General features: G+C 46.2%; 1 protein-coding gene across 1 annotated transcript in view; it reads right to left on the bottom strand.

Annotated features, from left to right (window-relative positions):
• The window catches only part of ITPR1 (inositol 1,4,5-trisphosphate receptor type 1), a 147,714-nt gene that overhangs the window by 108,885 nt on the left and 20,680 nt on the right, over nt 1-18,149 (bottom strand). Inside the window, 3 exon segments of the mRNA XM_054516055.1 lie at nt 828-986; nt 1,744-1,830; nt 5,351-5,466. Of these exon segments, the coding sequence (XP_054372030.1) occupies nt 828-986; nt 1,744-1,830; nt 5,351-5,466 (362 nt within the window).

Genomic DNA, 18,149 nt, shown 5'->3' with positions numbered 1-18,149 from the left:
AGTGCAGCATCAGACAAATTTGCACCCTGAGAAAGCTCTTTTTCTTCATTTTTAGTTTTTTTTAATGGGAGCCATGGGAGGAAATCACCTTTTTGCAGCCTGGAGAGATGGCAGTCTGAGTGTCCCACCAGGATTCTGTCTGGTTCAGAATTTAGCTCACCAAACTCAGTGACTGAGGCAAAAACCCCTATGCTACTGGACTCACAGCCTTGCAGACAAAGCAGACTGAGCTCTGGTACAGATGGGGCTACAGGATAAATGATGGCTGATTGATAAATTCACCGAGTTACTTGCCAAACACACCTGGCCTGAACCCCAGAGCACCCTGAAACTTATGATCTCCTGGTTTTAGGAAGATTCCATACCCAAGTGACTCAGATGTTGCACAAGAAGGGATTAAAATGGCAATGCATTTAAAGATTTCCCATGAGCAGGACATTTCACTTCCTTATTACCTCACTCCTCACATCCAAAGTGATGACGAATTTTGATTCTAAGCTGACAACACTGAAAACCAAGATGCTAATTATTCCTTCCAAACCTCCTGAAGGAGCTCAACACTTCCTACCATTTTGAATTGAGCAGGAATTGTGCAAGGCCAGCCTAATTAGGTCCCTTATTCCCTCCAATGTTAGATCATTCCACGTTTCCAAAATACAAGTTACCATAGCAATTTTCCTCCCCCTCATGACAGCATAGCAAAAAGGTTGTTCCTGCATCATCATCACGCCCTGGGAGATGTGTGCATTGCCTTAATTGCAATGCCAGGCCTCCCAAGTGCAGGCTGTGCCCCAGGGATGTGTGAGGAGCCTGCTCCCAGCACTTACACTGTCCCCGATGGAGCGCAGCTTGTAGAAGGGCTGGATGTAGAACCAGGAGCCTTCATTTCCAGCTTCATCCAAGGTCACCCTCATTGCATTCTTCTCTAGCAGAGCTGGAAGCCTCTTATTTACTGTTAAGTATTTGTTACTTTTTAAGTGAAGCAGCTAGAATAAGAATCAGAGTTCAGTTCTAAGAATGCTCCTGTTCCTCCCCTCAATAACCCGAGCGTGCATGAGACAAGTGCAGTGCTACACAGGAGAGCAAACTGAGCTCTGGGCAAACACTGATGGACCCAGGCACAGCTCCACTCACACCCAGACACAGGACAAAACACCTTCACTTAATCCAGCTGTCCCTAGCCCAGCTAGGACAAACACATGGAGAAGCCCTCATCCCTTTAAAGCAACTTGTCCAAAAAAACCCAGGACCGAAACTTGTGAAATGCTGGGGGCTAAGTGGCACTTCCTGGTAAGAGACAAAGCTGCTGTTCTCTTGCTTTGCTTGGTCTGATCTAACAAAAAAATATAACTATTTCTATTGATTTTCTTTCTCTGTGTCAGTTTATGATTTCTATTTCTATTGATTTTCCTTCTCTGTGTCAGTTTATGATTTAAGTGTCAAGATTTCACTGCGAGAGGATATTTGGTGTTGTACATGTGCCACCTCCCAACAACTCTAATGAGGGCTCTAACAAGGATTTCTGAAGAAAACCATCAATGGTGACATCAAAACCAAGCACAATTAACCCATAATAAAACACTGATCACATCACAGATATAACACCCAGGATCCCCCTTCAGAGCACAGTGAAACCTGGCAAAACTACAGGCTCTCGATCATCAATCCCAGAAATCTGAAGTCCACTGAGCAGGCAATTTTCAACTAAATCCTCTGCAGCTTGCACAGATGTTCACAGCCTACCTGGATGACATTCCCATACTGGATGACTGTTCCCAGCAGTTTTCTGTTTTCAGTTTCGTTCTGTTTCTTTTCCAAATCTGCTGCATGCTGAAATTAAAGGAGAACAGTTCAATTGCTGAGTGTTTTAGAAAAGGGGGTTTTACAAAACTCCCTTTTCTTCAAGATTATTTCAAAAGACTGGAAAAACAGCAAGCATCTGAAAGAGCCTAATTTCCTCTTTTTCCAGCTTCCAACAGTGTAATTTCCAATTCCCCTTTTCAACTGTTTGGGGAGATAGACACACATCATTTAAGTAACCCGTAATTTGGGTACAATTGGACAAAATTCTGGAATAAAACATGAGATGAAAAGCTCAGACGAGACAGAAGACAGATACCTAGGGAGGGAAAGGTGAAAAAGGGATCGCTAACAACTCCAGCCAGGAATTCTATCTTCCTTTCTACTGACTTCTACACAAATTGAAGAAAAAGAACCCAAGCTGAGGTTCTGTTTTCCTTTGGCAATACAGGCTCCAGCTGCCGTCCAGGCTGTGATTTTCTGGAGACTCCAGTGCCCCTCCCTATGCAGCAGGACCACAGGGGAGGCACAGAGAAATGCCCACTGCAGCTCTGGATGGGAGAGTTCCCCACTCCCCACACCTGGGCTTGTGCTCCCTGAGGTGATGGAGCCTCTGTGCCACAGCTGAGCGTTTCTGCACCACCCTGACAGGGCAAGCAAAGGGGAAACCCTTGCCAAATTGAATTATTATAAAGACGCAAAGCCCTAGTTAATAATTAACAATGAGACTCCTGCCATTGCTGTTTTAAAAGTGAGCTATTTGGCCCAGGCTGTTTTTAAACAATTTCATTTGGTAAAGAACTTCTTCACTTCACAGGAAAGATGATGTTTTGAATTAAAAACATAAATCTGTATGTGCTTTAACTGCTATCTGGAGGTGGAGAGCAATTTAAAATTGGACTTTTTAGGAGGCTGAGCATCAAGGATTATGGTTTGGTTCTCAGGTCTCAAGGACTGTGGTGGGTCCAAATTTTTCTTGGAGAAGAAAAGCCCACAGTTCCTCAGTGCAGGGAGGTGAAGTACCAGGACAAAGGAGCAGCTGTTTGCACACTGTTTGAGAATTTCACCAGCTCCAGCTCACTCAAAATGTGCTGTTTTCAGATGCTGTGCTAGGTATGAAAACTGGCTTCTTACTCCAGGAGAACCTGAGACACAGCTGCTCTCACAAATCCAAAATTTCATTCAGTCATGCAATGCAACACCTTTTTCTCTGTATTACTAAAATACAACTTTTTTGCTTGTGTTGCAAGCATTCTGTCAATAAAAGGTTTCTTGAAGACACCAGAGCCCTCCCAAACAGCAGCAACCACAGCCAGGACTGCCCTGCCACGCTGGGTGCCACACTTATTATAAACACAAAACCCAATTTTTTTTTTCTGTGCAAGTTCAACTAGGACTTAGGATGTACTACAGAAGCACTCCTCAGACCTGACAGTCACTCCAGGAGAAGCACTTTTGTGGCCACTAGATGTCAGCTCCTCAAGCAGCTCAGATGCTGCGACCACAGAGAGAGACAAGTGTCCCAGATTTGAAATCCCTTAAATGGCATTAACTTAAAATAACCTGACCTCAGCATGGAGAGCTCCATGGCAGACAATAAATTCCACCAGCAGACAAACAGAAGCCAAAAAAGGCAAGTGATGATGATGATGAACACGTCTTGCATCATCAGCTGTGTTGGAAATGCAATGCTCTGATAAAGAAATCTCATCCTGGGCAGAGCTCACAGCTGTGAGCACAGGGATTCAGAGCTCTCCATGTGCCAGCAAGTGGGAAAAGTGACACATGGACACACAGGACTGGCAGGAAGAAGTTCTGATACAGAAATGTCCATGGGACACAATTATTTTCAAGCCCCAGGTCACTGCAGACCTGATCCAGCCCATCAGAGTTCACATCTAAGTGATGCAGATTGAATAAACCCCAATAAAACTGTAAGGCACTCAAATCCTTCCTCCAAATCAAGCAGGTCTTGGTGGGACATTTCTGTGCAAGCATTACTGGGCTCAGGCTAATCCTGGAAAAATTTCATCCTGGAAAAACCTCATCCTGGAAAAACCTCATCCTGCATTTCCAGGACCCTGGCACAAAAGGGTCAAGTGTCAGCTGAGCAGGGAGAGGTCCCAGACACCCACACTGGGACGTACTCAGGGAAAGGGAGACAGCTCCACATGAGAATGCAATCCAGGGCAATGCCAAAGCCTTTTCCTTCTACATGTTGCAGTATTTAGACTCTAATGTCCATGAAAACCCATGAACTCTCCCTTTTGCTGATGCACAGCCAACCCCAGAACCCCCCCTCGCCCTAAACCTGCTGCCACAGCCTCCTTCCCTTACCAACATGAGAAACACGGCCCAGGTGAGGGAGCTTTGTGCTACCAAAATAGCTTTGTCCCTGCCAAGCTGATACTTTTGGGTTATAAATACATTTCTTGAAGCAGAAGGAGTCCACCAGTGGGTCTTTGTGAAGTGCAGAGCAAGGCAGCCATATGGCAATCAGCAAGTGACACTCTCCTACGGGGCCATTTCGTATTCCAGGCTACAATGAGCTTAATATAGGCTCAAAGAACCTAAAAATATTCAGAATTGTAATTTTGACATGAAGTACTCCAGCTATGTAATTTTAACATAAACACTGAGTTTATTTAACTCTAAAGTCAACAGATGGTATTTAAGTTAAGTTGGCTTTTTTTTATATAGGAGCTCTAAAAACAGCAATCAACTGCCTTACTGAGTTTTCAGCTGCTGAATGTCAACATTTTACCCAGAAAATATTAAATACTGCAAGCTAATAAGGAAGGAGAGGCTGTCTGGCCTTATAATTACTCATAATTACCCATCAACCTTCCCATATATCAACAGCAGCAATGTTTGTTTGAGCAGTCCCAATAGATTGATCAGCAGCTCCTGGTTTCCCATGCTGGGATGCAGGGCCTGACAATTCTCTGTGCAATTGTTTCAAGGGTCCCTTTTTATGCTTTTAACACCCAAAATGCTCCCCAGAGCATTTTATCTCTACCACAGGTTAAAGACAAGAGCTCCCAGGGCTACTCCAGTATCATGGACACAGCACTGGGGGACACAGGCCTTGAGCAGGAACAGGAGGGGGTTCTGTCCACTTTCTGTGACTCAGACAGAACCCAGGGAATGGCTGGAGCTGTGCCAGGGCAGGTTCAGGATGGATTTTTGGGAAAGGTTCTTCCCCCAGAGGGTGCTGGGCACTGCCCAGGCTCCCCAGGGGAATGGGCACGGCCCCGAGGCTGCCAGAGCATTGAACAACACTCGTGGGGACAGGGTGGGATTGTTGGGGTGTCTGTGCAGGGCCAGGAGCTGGGATGATCCCTGGGGGTCCCTCCCAACTCAGCTTATCCTGTGACTGTGCCATAAATAAGAGGATTGAAGACTTGGACTGGACATCTCCAAAGGAATCTCGCACGCTGATTTATTTCTACGTACGCTCGGAGTCTCCTCCATAACTGTGCCAAGCTGGCTGGAAACGCTCGTTTGGAGCAGGATGGGTGTGAGGAGGGCCCTGCAGAGGGATACTCACGTGCAGTTTGTTGAGCAGCACAGCATCTGTCGTGCTGTTGGCTCCGGGCTTTGCTGCCTTCCAGAACTGCTTCTGCGCCGAGTAGCGGTTCATGGGACACAGCTTGAACAGGCAATCTAGAAAAACAGGGAACAAACACAGCCATGGCTTCAGCCTCTCATCATCATCTGGATTCCTGCTGCTAACGGTCTCCAACCATTCCAGCAGCAAGGAAAGCTTTATAAACAAATTCCAAAAAGCTCTTGATCAGACAAATGCTTTTCTGAGCAACAGGAATGTCGCCCTGTGCATGATAAAAACTAACTGCTGCTGCCAACATCTGATGCAAGACCAGAAAATTTATAACTTGTCCCAGTCAAAAACGGTATCAGACTAAAATGGGAACATGTTCCAGTGCTTTCCCAGGCAAACAGACTTGGTTTCTGCACTTTCAGCTTGGAGTTTTTGTACTTCAGCAGGTAAACTCTGTCAGGCTGGGGGCTTTTTGCTTTGGATTTTTTCACTGCTATTGTCAGTTTAGTTCTTAAATCAAATCCTTTCTATTGCTAGGGAAAACTGGGCAAAAAAATAGAAGAAAGTCCTCACCTAATGAAGTGGCAGCAGCATAAAACACCCTCAAACAACAGCCTGCACAAGCACAGACATTCAAGGCATGGCTTGAGGTAACATCAAACCCCTCAGGGTGTCAGGTTCTATACCCAGTGCAGCAGCACAGTTTATTTAACATTCTGCCTGGCTAAAGCCAGGAATCACAGCTCATTAGTCTTATTAAAAATACATTTCTGTATCAGAGATGCTAACTTATCAGTAATAAACCCACATGAGCTGCAGTGACTGTTTTTCCTCCTGTCGTCGCTAAGCAACGGAACACGCAAAAAAATAAATTCAGCTATTCAAAGGCAGCGCCTAAAGTAGCAGCTCAGAAGTTCAAACAAAGTGCCAGAAGAGCCAGGAGGCTGTTCCCAGCCTCTCTGGCAGCAGAGTGGATGTCAGGCTTCAGGCTCCTCATTCACATAGCCTTTCTCCAGGCTCCTGGTGTATCCCCATGGATCAGCAATGCAATTTGGGAAGCAGCAAGGTGAGGAGAAACCCACCTGAGGTTTATCCTGTGTGCCTGAAAAGCAGAGCTGCTTGTCCATGCGTGTTCTGGATGCACATCAATCAGAAAGGGAGACACCCCATGCTGGAGACAGGTCATGGCAGCTCTGCCAGAGTGTGATATTGCTGAAGGGGCTGAGACAGACCTTGGTAATTTCACCTCTGGATGCTGTTTGAGATGGACACCATCACTCTTCTCATGCCTTTCCTCCAATCCATCCCCAAAGCCCACCAGGCAACACCAAACACCTTTCACAGAAGGGCAAAGAATCCCAGAATGGTTTGGGTTGGAAGGACCTTAGAGATGATCCCATTCCACGCTGCTTTACCAGCCCAGGACCCCAAAGCCAGACCCAGCAGGAGCTGGGCATGGCTCAGCTGGGGCCCTCTGACAGTGACACTGGGGAAGGACAGAGCTCAGGTCATGAGGAGAGACACAGAGCTGCATCTCTGCAGAAACACTCAGCTCCACTTCATCCCCACTGCCAGCCTGGGGCTGCTGAAGCACCAGGCAAAGTGCAAACCGCACTTCCCAGGTTTGCTCCTCACCCTTTTTTCCATTTCCACCAGGATGATTCACAGAGATTGATAGCACAGCAGAGATTCAAAAAGCCACTGCGGGCTGGCACTTGGAGCTAAGACTCTGCATTGTAAGCAACACACTAGTTATAAAATTTTCTATTTTTGCTTAAACCATCAGTTCACACAATGACAGCAATTAACACACAGAACTGCAGAGAAGAATTAATTGTATGCTAGATTTAGTCACAGTGCAGTTCTTTCCATCCTTTTTTCAGTCAAGAAAGTTTTCAAGTTAGGCTTAACTTCCAAATTGTTAACTGCAAGTAACCCCCTCTCCTGCCTGAAGCACCCAGAAAGGGCTACAAGAGTTTGACCTTGTCCAGTACAAGAAGGGAAGGCATAACATGTTTTCCTTACATTTTCTCCCTTGTAACAAAGCTACTGATCTAAAACAAACAATGAAAAGCACCCAATATATTTATTTTCCAGTATTTGTTCTATGAAATCTATTTCTGAAGTGATGAGAAGTTCAACTTTGCCTTATTCACCTTCATATGGCCACCAAATGTATTTCGCCACAGGTCAAACTACATGAACTTTCTGGCCAGAAGACTTTTAGATCTCCAGACCCCGCTGCCTTGGATGTTTACAAAGTCAAGGATGTGCTGGCTGAGCACCATCGTGGTCATTGATCTGTAACCCACAGCCCTGATGACTCTGCAAGATAAACCCGTGCTTGTCAGACACCATCCTTCTGGAATTTAGGTCTAGTTCTACAACAGGAGCCAAAAATCCAAAGCCAAAAATTAAAAGTGAAGCCAAAGCAGCCCAAAGCATCACAGCTCCCTGCTCCGCTCAGTGATTCAAGCAGCTTCAGCCACATAGGAAAGGTGATAAATAAAGCAATTACTGCACAGTAACGACATCTTTTTATAGACTGTTTGTTGCATATTAACCAGGAAGGAATGCATTTTCCTTTCAGATCTTCATGATACACAGTGAAAAATGGCAGAATTGCACAATGAGGTAGTATAAAAATAAAATACTACGTAACTGTTGATGAAATGATGATACATCAAGCCTGAGCACCCAACAAAGGCCCTGCAGGAAAAAGGGATTGCATAATCCTACACTACCCCTTCAGGATGAGGAATGCTTCATGGGCACGTATTAAATGTGCATTTCAGTCCTTCCCAGCTAAATCCTGCTCTTCCCTCAGCAACTGCTCCGCACAGAATAAAGTGAGGCTGCAACTGCACCACGTGAGAGATGAATGCTCTCACTGGTGGGACACTCACAGCCCACGTGGGCCTCTGCCACCTGCAGCTCCTGAAATATCACAGCGAGGATTGGTTACCCTCCGCGTGCACCGGCAGCACAGAGGAGTCGGCAAAAGCGAGGATCCTGGGAAGGGTAGAAACCCCCGTGTTCCAAAGTATTTTGGGGTTCAAGGAAGAGGGAAACTTGCCAGCGACGTTATTCCAACTGCCATTCCTTCTATCCCATGCTCTTCATTTGCTCTTCTCTCTTCTGCATTCTCTTCTTGACTAGACTGTGCTCCTTCTCAAGGCAGCAGGTTCCAAACTTCCAACCCTTCCCTCCAGTCCAAGCCCAAGCAACCAACATCTCAAATGCCCAACTTTTGCTTTCACAGCACAATGAAAAACCTGACAAAGACAGCTTTGTCTTTTTCTTACCATGGATTCCACCACAGGCAGTTTTAAGTCACATTTAGGTAGTACATTAATAAGATTATTTGAAAATATAATGCAAGACTTCTCCAAAATTGCAAATTTGCAAAAAGGTTAGAGAGGCTGAAATGACAGGAGAAGGGAGTTGGGTATTTCAGAGCCCACCCAAGACATCAACACCTTTTTCAGACAAAACTGCCTGAAAATACCTAAGTCAAACATTCCCATGCAATTCCAGTCTCCCCTTCAGACGTTTCTCCCACTGTTTTGGGCATCAAGTGTTGCCACTACGTCAGTTCTACCCTTGGTCTATGGGACAGCTCAGAAAGCTCCTGAACACACACTGCTGCCACCCAAGGCTCCCCCAGACAACATCAAACACCTCTCAGAGAATGGCAAAGGTTCATGGAATCATGGAATATCTTGGACTGGAAGGGACGTCAGAGCTCATCCAGTGCCACCCCTGCCATGGCAGGGACACCTCCACTGTCCCAGGCTGCTCCAAACCCTGCCCAGCCTGGCCTTGGGCACTGCCAGGGATGCAGGGGCAGCCCCAGCTGCTCTGGGCACCTGTGCCAGGGCTGCCCACCCTGCCAGGGAAGGATTTAATCCCAATATCCCCTCCATCCCTGCCCTCTGGCAGTGGGAAGCCATTCCCTGTCCCTCCTTGCCCTTGCAGTCTCTCCCCTCTCCTTTTTGCAGCTCCTTGAGGAACCATCCTGGCTGCTGCCAGAGCCCAGCTCAGTTTTGGGGGCCCCAGCCCATTTCCCACCCCCTGCCCTTCTCCAGCACACCCATTCCAGAAAGATCTGGAAGCAGTTTCAGCTCCAGCCAGGCTGGTTGTGCAATCCACCGCTCATCATTTTTTCCAAATCTCCACTGCCTATTTTAAGCACTTAGGAGAAGGTCCTCACCAACTTTTCTGCAGTTGGAGAGAGCAGGAATCAAATACTTTGCTGGCAACAAAAAGGTGTGTCGTTATTTCGGGTTTTAAACCCAGATTCCCCAAAATGCCAACTGGAGAAAGGTAAGAACCAAGAGAAATTACTCCCCCTCACAAAAAACTTATACTTTAGGGTGACTTCAAATGAGGGAAATCTTATAAAGATGAAGATCTTTAAATAAGTCACTTACAAATCCACTGAATATTTAACACCAACACAGCTGTTTCTTCATTACTTGGAAAAACCAAACTCAGTTTTGCACAGCAAAACTAAAATTAAAAGAAAACCAGCAATTCCCTGCTGAAATTTAGCATTTTCTCTTCAGACTTTTCTATACTTAGATACCTGATATTTTCCCTAGGCCAAAGCCTGCTCACAGGAGAGAATAAACACACTGATAGTATCTTTTCTTTTTATTTTAAATATGAAAGAATAGCAGCAACGAAGAAGTAACGTAGCTGGCAATGATGGACACACTGTAAATAGAAGTTGTTGACTTTGTATTTATGAAATTGCACAGCTTTAATACACTCACGAGGATGGTAATGCTCCACAAGATGAGGAGTTTATTTAAAGACAAAATGAAGTCCTCTCTTGTGCTCAAATGCAGTATTTTCACACAGAAGACTTGGAGAATAACACAAAATGCACATATTCAGTCACAGACAAGTTTCACCTTTTCAGAAACCCTTGGATTACTCCATCATCTATTTTATACTTGTTCCCTCTGAGATTTAAAATTAATAGATGACAGCCTAAGAGGTTCAAAGAATATAGAACAAAAGCAGCTACAGAAATGTGTTGATTATTAATCATTACCGCATTTCCATGAAGAGGGAGAAAAAAGAACCTGATCCTACTGCAATGACTCTCTTTGTGATGAGAAGACATCCTTTCATTCTCAGTTCTCAGGGATCAAGCTTTGCTGGGAGCACAGCAGCTCAGAGCAGAACGGGGTTTTGAGGTCCCAAAGGAGCTCCAGCCACCCACAGCTCCACCCCAGCAAGAAACCAAACCTGGGCCCTGCACATTCAGCCTGGGGGAAGAACTCCACTCAACTGCAGCCTCATGCTGCCAACAGTTGTGCCATTCCACAAGAGGGGAAACTGAAGCACGGGTGAGCAGGGTTGGTATGGAACAGGGAAATCTGGGGCTGCCCCTGGATCCCTGGCAGTGCCCAAGGCCAGGCTGGACGGGACTCTGAGCACCCTGGGACAGTGGAAGGTGTCCCTGCCATGGTCCTTCCAACCCAACCCATTCAGGGATTCTATCCCAGGCCCAAAGGTCCCATAGCAATCCCCTCCCTCTGCAAAGAGCCCAATCACTCGGGATTCAAACCTTGAACTAATTGCATGACAGAATTTATCAGTGGTTTCTGCTGTGGTGACGTCTGTTACCTCCCTGCTTTGTGCTTCTGCATCTTGTGTTTCAAGGGCTTTCAACACTTTGCTTTTTAAAGCAGAATAAAGGGGGGAAAAATCATGCTTGCAACCAACATTTAAATTGAGAGTGTGCACGATTTGTGATCTAAATATATTTTAATTTCTATGTTAAAATAACCACCCTCAACTCCTATCTGCAAGACACGAGGGTAACCACCCTCTTGCTATTATATTCATTTATGCAAAGCTCTACCAGTGGGAATTGCTGCTTCATTTGTTCAAGCTGTAACAACACAGGAAATAATGTAATTGTTATTAACTTGGAGCTGAGGTATCAAAGCAAAAGGAGAAGACTGAGCAGAGATTTCAGAGAGAGAAAAATTATCCACCTGAGAGCTGGACACTGAATATCAATGTCTGCTAAAGCTGACCTGAGAAATGCACCTTTAAGTAAACACCTTGTGCTCCAAAGAGTTCAGAACACACCAGTGTTTGTTTTATTTCTACACGTAACCTCTTTGGTCTCCTTCAAAAAGAAAACTGCTACTCGAAAAGAGAGAAATATTTAGACACTGGATACACAGGCAGTTCCAAAAGGAAACATTTGCAGGAAAGACCAGATGCTTTTTTCTATCTCTGGTACTGAGGGAAGATGCTGGGTGAAAACACAGAGCCAGAAGGGAGAGCAGCACAAGTAGAAAGGAAAAAAACCCAAAACCCCACTGATTTAACTACACCATATCCCATCTGACATCCATTCAGGCTAAAAAAACAAGAAAACCATTCCTAAAACCATTCCTCTCCTTGTCATCACAATGGATAATGTGTTCCTGGATGGGCAGCACTGGCTACAAGAGATCTGAGATGGCAAAGCACAGCAAGTTCCCCCAGAGAAAGCTGCTAAGGACACAGTGAGTGCACCAGGACCCCTGGGAGCATTAAGGTACAGCCTCATTTATGGACACAATGCGTAACTTCAACCAGGAGAAGCTACTTTAGAATAATCTCTTTATAAATCATCAAAGCACCTTGATGGCTCCTGGCTAATAACAGAACCAAGTCAGGAAAAAAAATATCTCTCCATGTTGAGCAGAGAGGAAAAGAGAGAAAAAACCCCTCAAGTGAGGGGTTCAGAGCTGCACACATTAATGAGAGCTAACCCAGGATCCCAAGGAAGCTGCTGGTCCCACTGAGGGTTTCTGTCTTACCTCAGCTCCATCTCTGGTCCAGCATGAAAAGAAACCCTGAATAAGAGGTCACCTGGACAAATTGAAAGGCCATCCCTTTTCTCTCCCTCATAAGCACTGAAAATCAATTTTTACACACAAGGAGAAGGATTCGTACTTTATAGGAAGGGAATTCAGCAAACTAATGTCACAGGAGCTGCAGAAGCCACATTGTTGTGGCTCCAGCCTTTGTCCCAGCCTGAGAGCTGGATCCTTGACCCAGGAAGCCATTCCCAATCTCCATTTCAATAGTTTCCATGACAAACCTCCCTGTGAGACACCACCACAATTCTCAGGACAGGAACCCTGTGACATTCCCTCCTCAACATCTTTGGGTCTTTTCAGATTACATTTCACCCTGGCAGTAAGCCAAAGCATATTTATTTTCTGGCTGAATTTCATTGAATTTTGGCTGCTCACCCCTTGGATTTCACTCTCACATTTGCTTCTTCACTTGCTGCTTCTTTTCCGGATGAAAGTTCCTGCTGAAAACAGGGCAGGAAGTGGGGGCAGGAGGCAGGGAAAGCTTGGACAGTCTGAGCACAGGAAGAACAAGGAAGATCAAATTTCAAACCCCCTCTGGAAGCATCAGTGTTGACCAGCATGGAAAGAATACTGCTCTGCTATTAGACAGAGCTGACTGAACAGCATAATAAAAGTCACTTCTATTTAAAAACATTCCGTGTGTGTTTCTCAAGGAATGAGCCGCCACAGCATCACGCAAGAGAAAAGGCAAATTTTTCAGCTGTTCAATAAAGCAACTCCATTTTCAGCTCTTAAATGGATTTGGCTTCAAGAAAAACTGCATTGCCAAAAAAATACGTACAGAGATTAAATAAATATTTGATAATATTATTGAGGTCTTGCTTGGAAGAATGGAAGAAATAATAAAATTGAATTTAGTGCTTCAATTTTTCTTGAGCTAATGAAGCGCTTGGGATCCCTTTCCTGAATTGCTTTATTTGTTTCTCTCCCTCTGCACCAGGTGCTGCCCTCCTGAACTGCCAGCCCACTGCCTCCTGCAGAATCCCAAATGCAGGTTCACAGGGTTGGGATCCCCCTGGAGAGATTGCTCAGCTCATCCCTCCCTTCCAAGGGCAGAATCAGCTCCACTCCTGGCATAACACCTGAAGGGATCCCTTCCAGTACTCCACTATTTCTGTATCTGACCCGTTCATTTTTACAGATTCCTGCCATGGAATCTGTAAAAATTGCAGGAATCTGTAAAAATGAACATGGACATGGCAGAAGAGAACTTCTCCCTCTCCCAGCAGTACCTGCAGGCTCCTCTGTCCCACATCTACCAAGATGCAAGACTGGTCAGGGGCCTTCCTGCCCATTTCCCTCCTGGATTTTCACTCAAACCTTTCTGGAAGTACAAGAAACTTCACTTGGGGCTCTGCCAGAAAGCAAAATTGGAAAAAATAATTACTGGGTTTTAGGAACGCTTCTTTTTCTGTATTTTCCAAGGCAGCAACTGCACTTTTTGTCACAGCACAGCACTGACACTTTCTTTTCTAACCACAGTTCCCACACCATGGATCCTTCCCTATCGCACTGCCACGTGCCCACCCTCCTCCTCTCTGGATGAGCCAACTGAGAGCAGTCTTGGACAGATTCTGAGTGAATTCCCGAGCTGGTGTCTCCTCTGCAGAGCTCACAGAGCACAGCCAGCTGTGACCAACACTGTGGGCAGACATGGGCAGCACCCAGGAGCTTTGAGCTGCCACAGACGCTCAGCCTTCCAGAAACTGGCTTAATAAAGCAAAGATAAATGCAAAAAACCCAGGTCTGCCTTAACTCTAGGAAACAACATCCTGGAGCTGAGCAGAGCAGTCCTGCTGCTCGGCTGTGCTGCAAACCCAGCACAACACCCCTGCCCACATCTGCTCTGAGTCTGCAAGTCTGATTCCTTCCTTTCTATTGCCGGACTCGAGTCTTCCACCTCCCGAAGGCCTCTCCCTTCTCTCCCCTTTAAACAGTCCCCATCCTCTCTGGCAGGGGCCCAGAGATGCTCTGCTGAGCCCTAGCAAGTGATGCAGCTCAATCTGTCCAAGCTCGCTCCGGCGCTGGGCGCCGCTTCCCCTCCTGGGAACACAGCACGGAAAACGCCAACAAATCACACAGCTAATTAAAACCTGGCCTCCAGAACGTAGTCCCAGCACTGAAGGATGCACTCTGGAAGTCATTTTAATAAGCAGGTTATGCTGACAAGGTGTATATACCCCATAAACACAAGTGCTGCCATATATTGCCTCTGCAGCAGCAAAGCAGAGACTAAAACAGCCAAGCACTTCTAAAAAGCACAATATTCCAGTCTGACGGCACTTAGGAGTTAAGCTGTGCCAGCACCGCTGCTGAAACACAATCCACGGCTTTAGAGATCAAAAATGAAAGTGGAAAATAGTCCCTAAAGCAGTAAAAGAGCCCCTTGCAGGCAGAGCTCAGAGCTGTGCGTTACCAAATAAGGGCAGCGAGCGGCGGGAGCCAAGGCAGCGGAGCCGGGCTGGATCCGCAGCTGAGCCAGGCAGGGATGGGAGGCAGCCAGCCCCGCTGGGCTGCACTGCAGAGGGGAACAGCAAATGCTCCCTGGGCCTGGGCGGGAGCAGAGCCTGCCAGGATGGGCCTGCAGGGGTACCCCCCTGGCAGCACGTCCCAGCCGGCAGTGCAGGGCTGCCACTGCAAACACCAACCCCAGAGGCTGAGAGAGACACCCAGGGGCTCCTGCCATCTCCTGAAGCACCTGAGAGCCACACAATGACCAGGCTGGAAGAGACCATCAAGAGCATCGAGTCCAACCCAGCCCCAACCCCTCAACTGAACCCTGGCACCCAGTGCCACATCCAGGCTTTGTTAAACACACCCAGGGATGGGGACTACCCAGGCAGGCCACTCCAGAACTTTATCACCCTTTCTGTAAAAGCCTTTTTGCTAACATCTAACCCAAATTTCCCTGGGGCGGCTTAAGACAAAGCCTGCAAGGAAAACCCCAGATCCTGGGGATGTCTGTGTGTCCCACAGGGATGTAATTCACCTGCTGCATGGAGCTGCCCAAGTGCTTCCACACAAGCACAAACACAGAGCTGCTGAGCAGAAACTGCTCCTTTTTCAACTTCAGCTGAGCTGTTGTTTTCCTCTCTCTTTTTTAAACGCATGGATGTAATTCAATTTATTTCTGCCTGCTCTACTAGCTCATTGTCTTCCAGCAAAAGAAGCGGAACACGCTCTCATCCATCTCAGGGATGTTTCATCCACGCTCCCAGTGTGAGCCTTCTGCAGAAATAAACACTCTGTTAACTTGGTGTCTATTTTCCAACAGACAGAGCAGCTTCTCTGGCTCCTTGGTTTGTCACAGCTGAGGAGAACAGGCTGTAAGAGCCCCCAGGAACACCAAAACTTCCCAGGATAAGCCAAGGAGTTAAAACAAACCTGCAAAGAAAACCACAAGATTCACTTCTTTAACTCCACGTGCAACTGCAAAGCAAAGAAGTCTTGGTTTAGGTGCTGACAATGCCTCCCCCCTTACTGCCCTGAAATCCAGGAGACAAAAACACTCAGTGAAAAGAATATCCTGTGTGTGTGTGCCTGAAAACTCCACAGAAAATAAATGTATTCAGGCTGCTTTGTGCTACAGCTATTTAAAAACTTCCTTTTCCACAAAGAACAATAATTAGGTATTTTCACTGTTTTCAGCCATTTTCAGGCTGCCTTACTGACACAATGATCACACATGAATCAGGGAGGGAGAATGCTGGATTCAGAAGTGATGGATGGGCTGGGAGAATTATTAAATAACACCAGCTGCACCACTGAAAGCATCCTACACTCACATCCACCCAAAGTCAGCACAGAGTCGTCCTGGCTCACAAACACCACCCCTGCCAGTAGCCTCCAAGCAGAAATAACCTTCCAAGTTCACAAAAATGAACTGAAATCTTCTCTTAGCACTGTCTGCTCCTTTCCGTTCTCTTCCTCCGTTTGTTTCAATTACTGTCTTTATTTCCAATCATTAATAGTATCATAATTGCATTAGAACTGTTTTCTGGTTGTGTCAGGTGGTCCAGTCTCTGCTTCCAGATCTACACCAGTTTTGAGCCTTGATTTGCAGGATTTCAGGTTTCAGACTAATTTAATCAGGTTTCAGAAGAATTTTCCTTTTCTGCACAAAATCCTGGCATTCAGGAACAGCAGAAGCAACCAAGAAAATCTGATTCTGTGCCACGGATTTGATAATATCAATTAACAGCTGAGGGTCTGCAGAGCAGGACAGAGGCACAGAGCAGGAGGCGAAAGCCTCTGCTGGGGACGTGCTGGGACAGCCTGAAATGGTGACACAGGGCCGAGGCAGGCACCCTCAAATTTAGCCCCACAGAAGGACCCAGCCCTGCTGGTTCCACAGCCAGGCTGGAGCACCCCAAAAGCTCCTGGAGCCCTCTCTGGCTCTGCTGTAAATTGAGGGGAGCTCTCAGAACTTCAGCACACCTGGGCAGTGCCACTGCACCCCTATGGTGGCACTTGCTGTTCCAGCCCCTAAAATCCAGCCCTGGCACCCTCAGCCCCAGGAGGGCTCAGTGCCCCTGCCAGCTCTCCCCCAGAGGAGATTTCAAACAAGGCTTCCCAGATTTATGACTCCAGAGGAAAACTGCAGCAGCACGAGGCAGCACCAGGCTGTGTTACTCACCTGATGACCACAGGAATAATTTTTACCCACAATTCCAACCTCTGGGAAAAAACAAGATTCTCAACCTCTCAATCCAACAAGCAACTCCCACATGATAAACCAGACACAAGTTATGAAATCTGGATTGCAAGTGTCCTTGGTATTAGAGGTGCTCAAAAAAAAAATAGATTCAGAAATAACTGTTTCAGCAAATCCCAAATGAAACCCAGACAATTGATGTTATCCAAAGGCTCCATCATGCAAAGTGCAAACTGTCCTGATGAAATATCTGAACCTTATTCCAAGATAAATGGCACAAACAGAACACAAATTCCCCTTAAAACATCTGAGGACAAGGAAGTTATATAAAAAAACCCCAAAAAAACTACATGAAAAAGATGTGAAAGCTGATTATCTGCAGTTTCCTGAGCTTTTCAATCTGGATAAGCACTTAGGACTTTCCACATGTATTTCCCATTTTACTGAGCTGCTGTGAAGGGGACACCACTAGGAACAACAAGGTAAAATTGTCTGCCAAGTCTCTGGACTTTTAAAGGTGAACTTCACGATCCCACCTGTGCCTTCTCTCTGTTCATTGAAAACATTCCAGAAGTCTGCCACTTTCCATCACATACACAAACTGCACCTCAGGGATTTGCAGAACAAATCCATTCTTTTCTATTAAGGAGCACTTAGATACTACACACAAGTGAGATGAAAAACTTCTTCAGGAAAGGATTATGGGTCCAAACAAAAGATATTGGCTGGCACCAACTCAGTGAATTGTATTTCCATGATCTCCAGCTCTTGCAGAAACAGAGAACCACTAATGAACACAAGTGTCACTGGTGCCCTGTGGCAGCACTTGCACTGTGCAGATTTCCCCTGTGGCTCATTCCAAAAGCTTTGAAGGCTTTTTTTACAAGGTGAAGCCACTGCAGGCATGGTTAAAAATGTGACAAAACCTCTGTATTTGAGGAGAAGCAGATGAGCTGCTGGAGAACCACGTGCACTGCAGAGCAGTTGCTGAGCCAAATCTCTTCCATGACATGTGATAATAATCCTGTATTTTTTACAGGACAATACTGAGGCTGAAGTGTGACAGCAGCTCCGAGCAGGGACAGAACAGCACACAGGGATAGAACAGGTTTGCTGCTCCAGCCCTGAGCTGCACTACTACAGACACTGCCAAGTGTGACAGTTTGCATGCACATTATCTCCATTTCTTGGATGTAACATGTCTGGAAAGTTGTCATCAGCTTGCCCACACTCCCAG

Source organism: Molothrus ater, chromosome 11 (assembly GCF_012460135.2).
Source record: "Molothrus ater isolate BHLD 08-10-18 breed brown headed cowbird chromosome 11, BPBGC_Mater_1.1, whole genome shotgun sequence".
Classification (NCBI taxonomy): domain Eukaryota; kingdom Metazoa; phylum Chordata; class Aves; order Passeriformes; family Icteridae; genus Molothrus; species Molothrus ater.
Note: the sequence above shows the minus strand (reverse complement) of the source record. Positions and strands in the feature narration are given on the sequence as shown.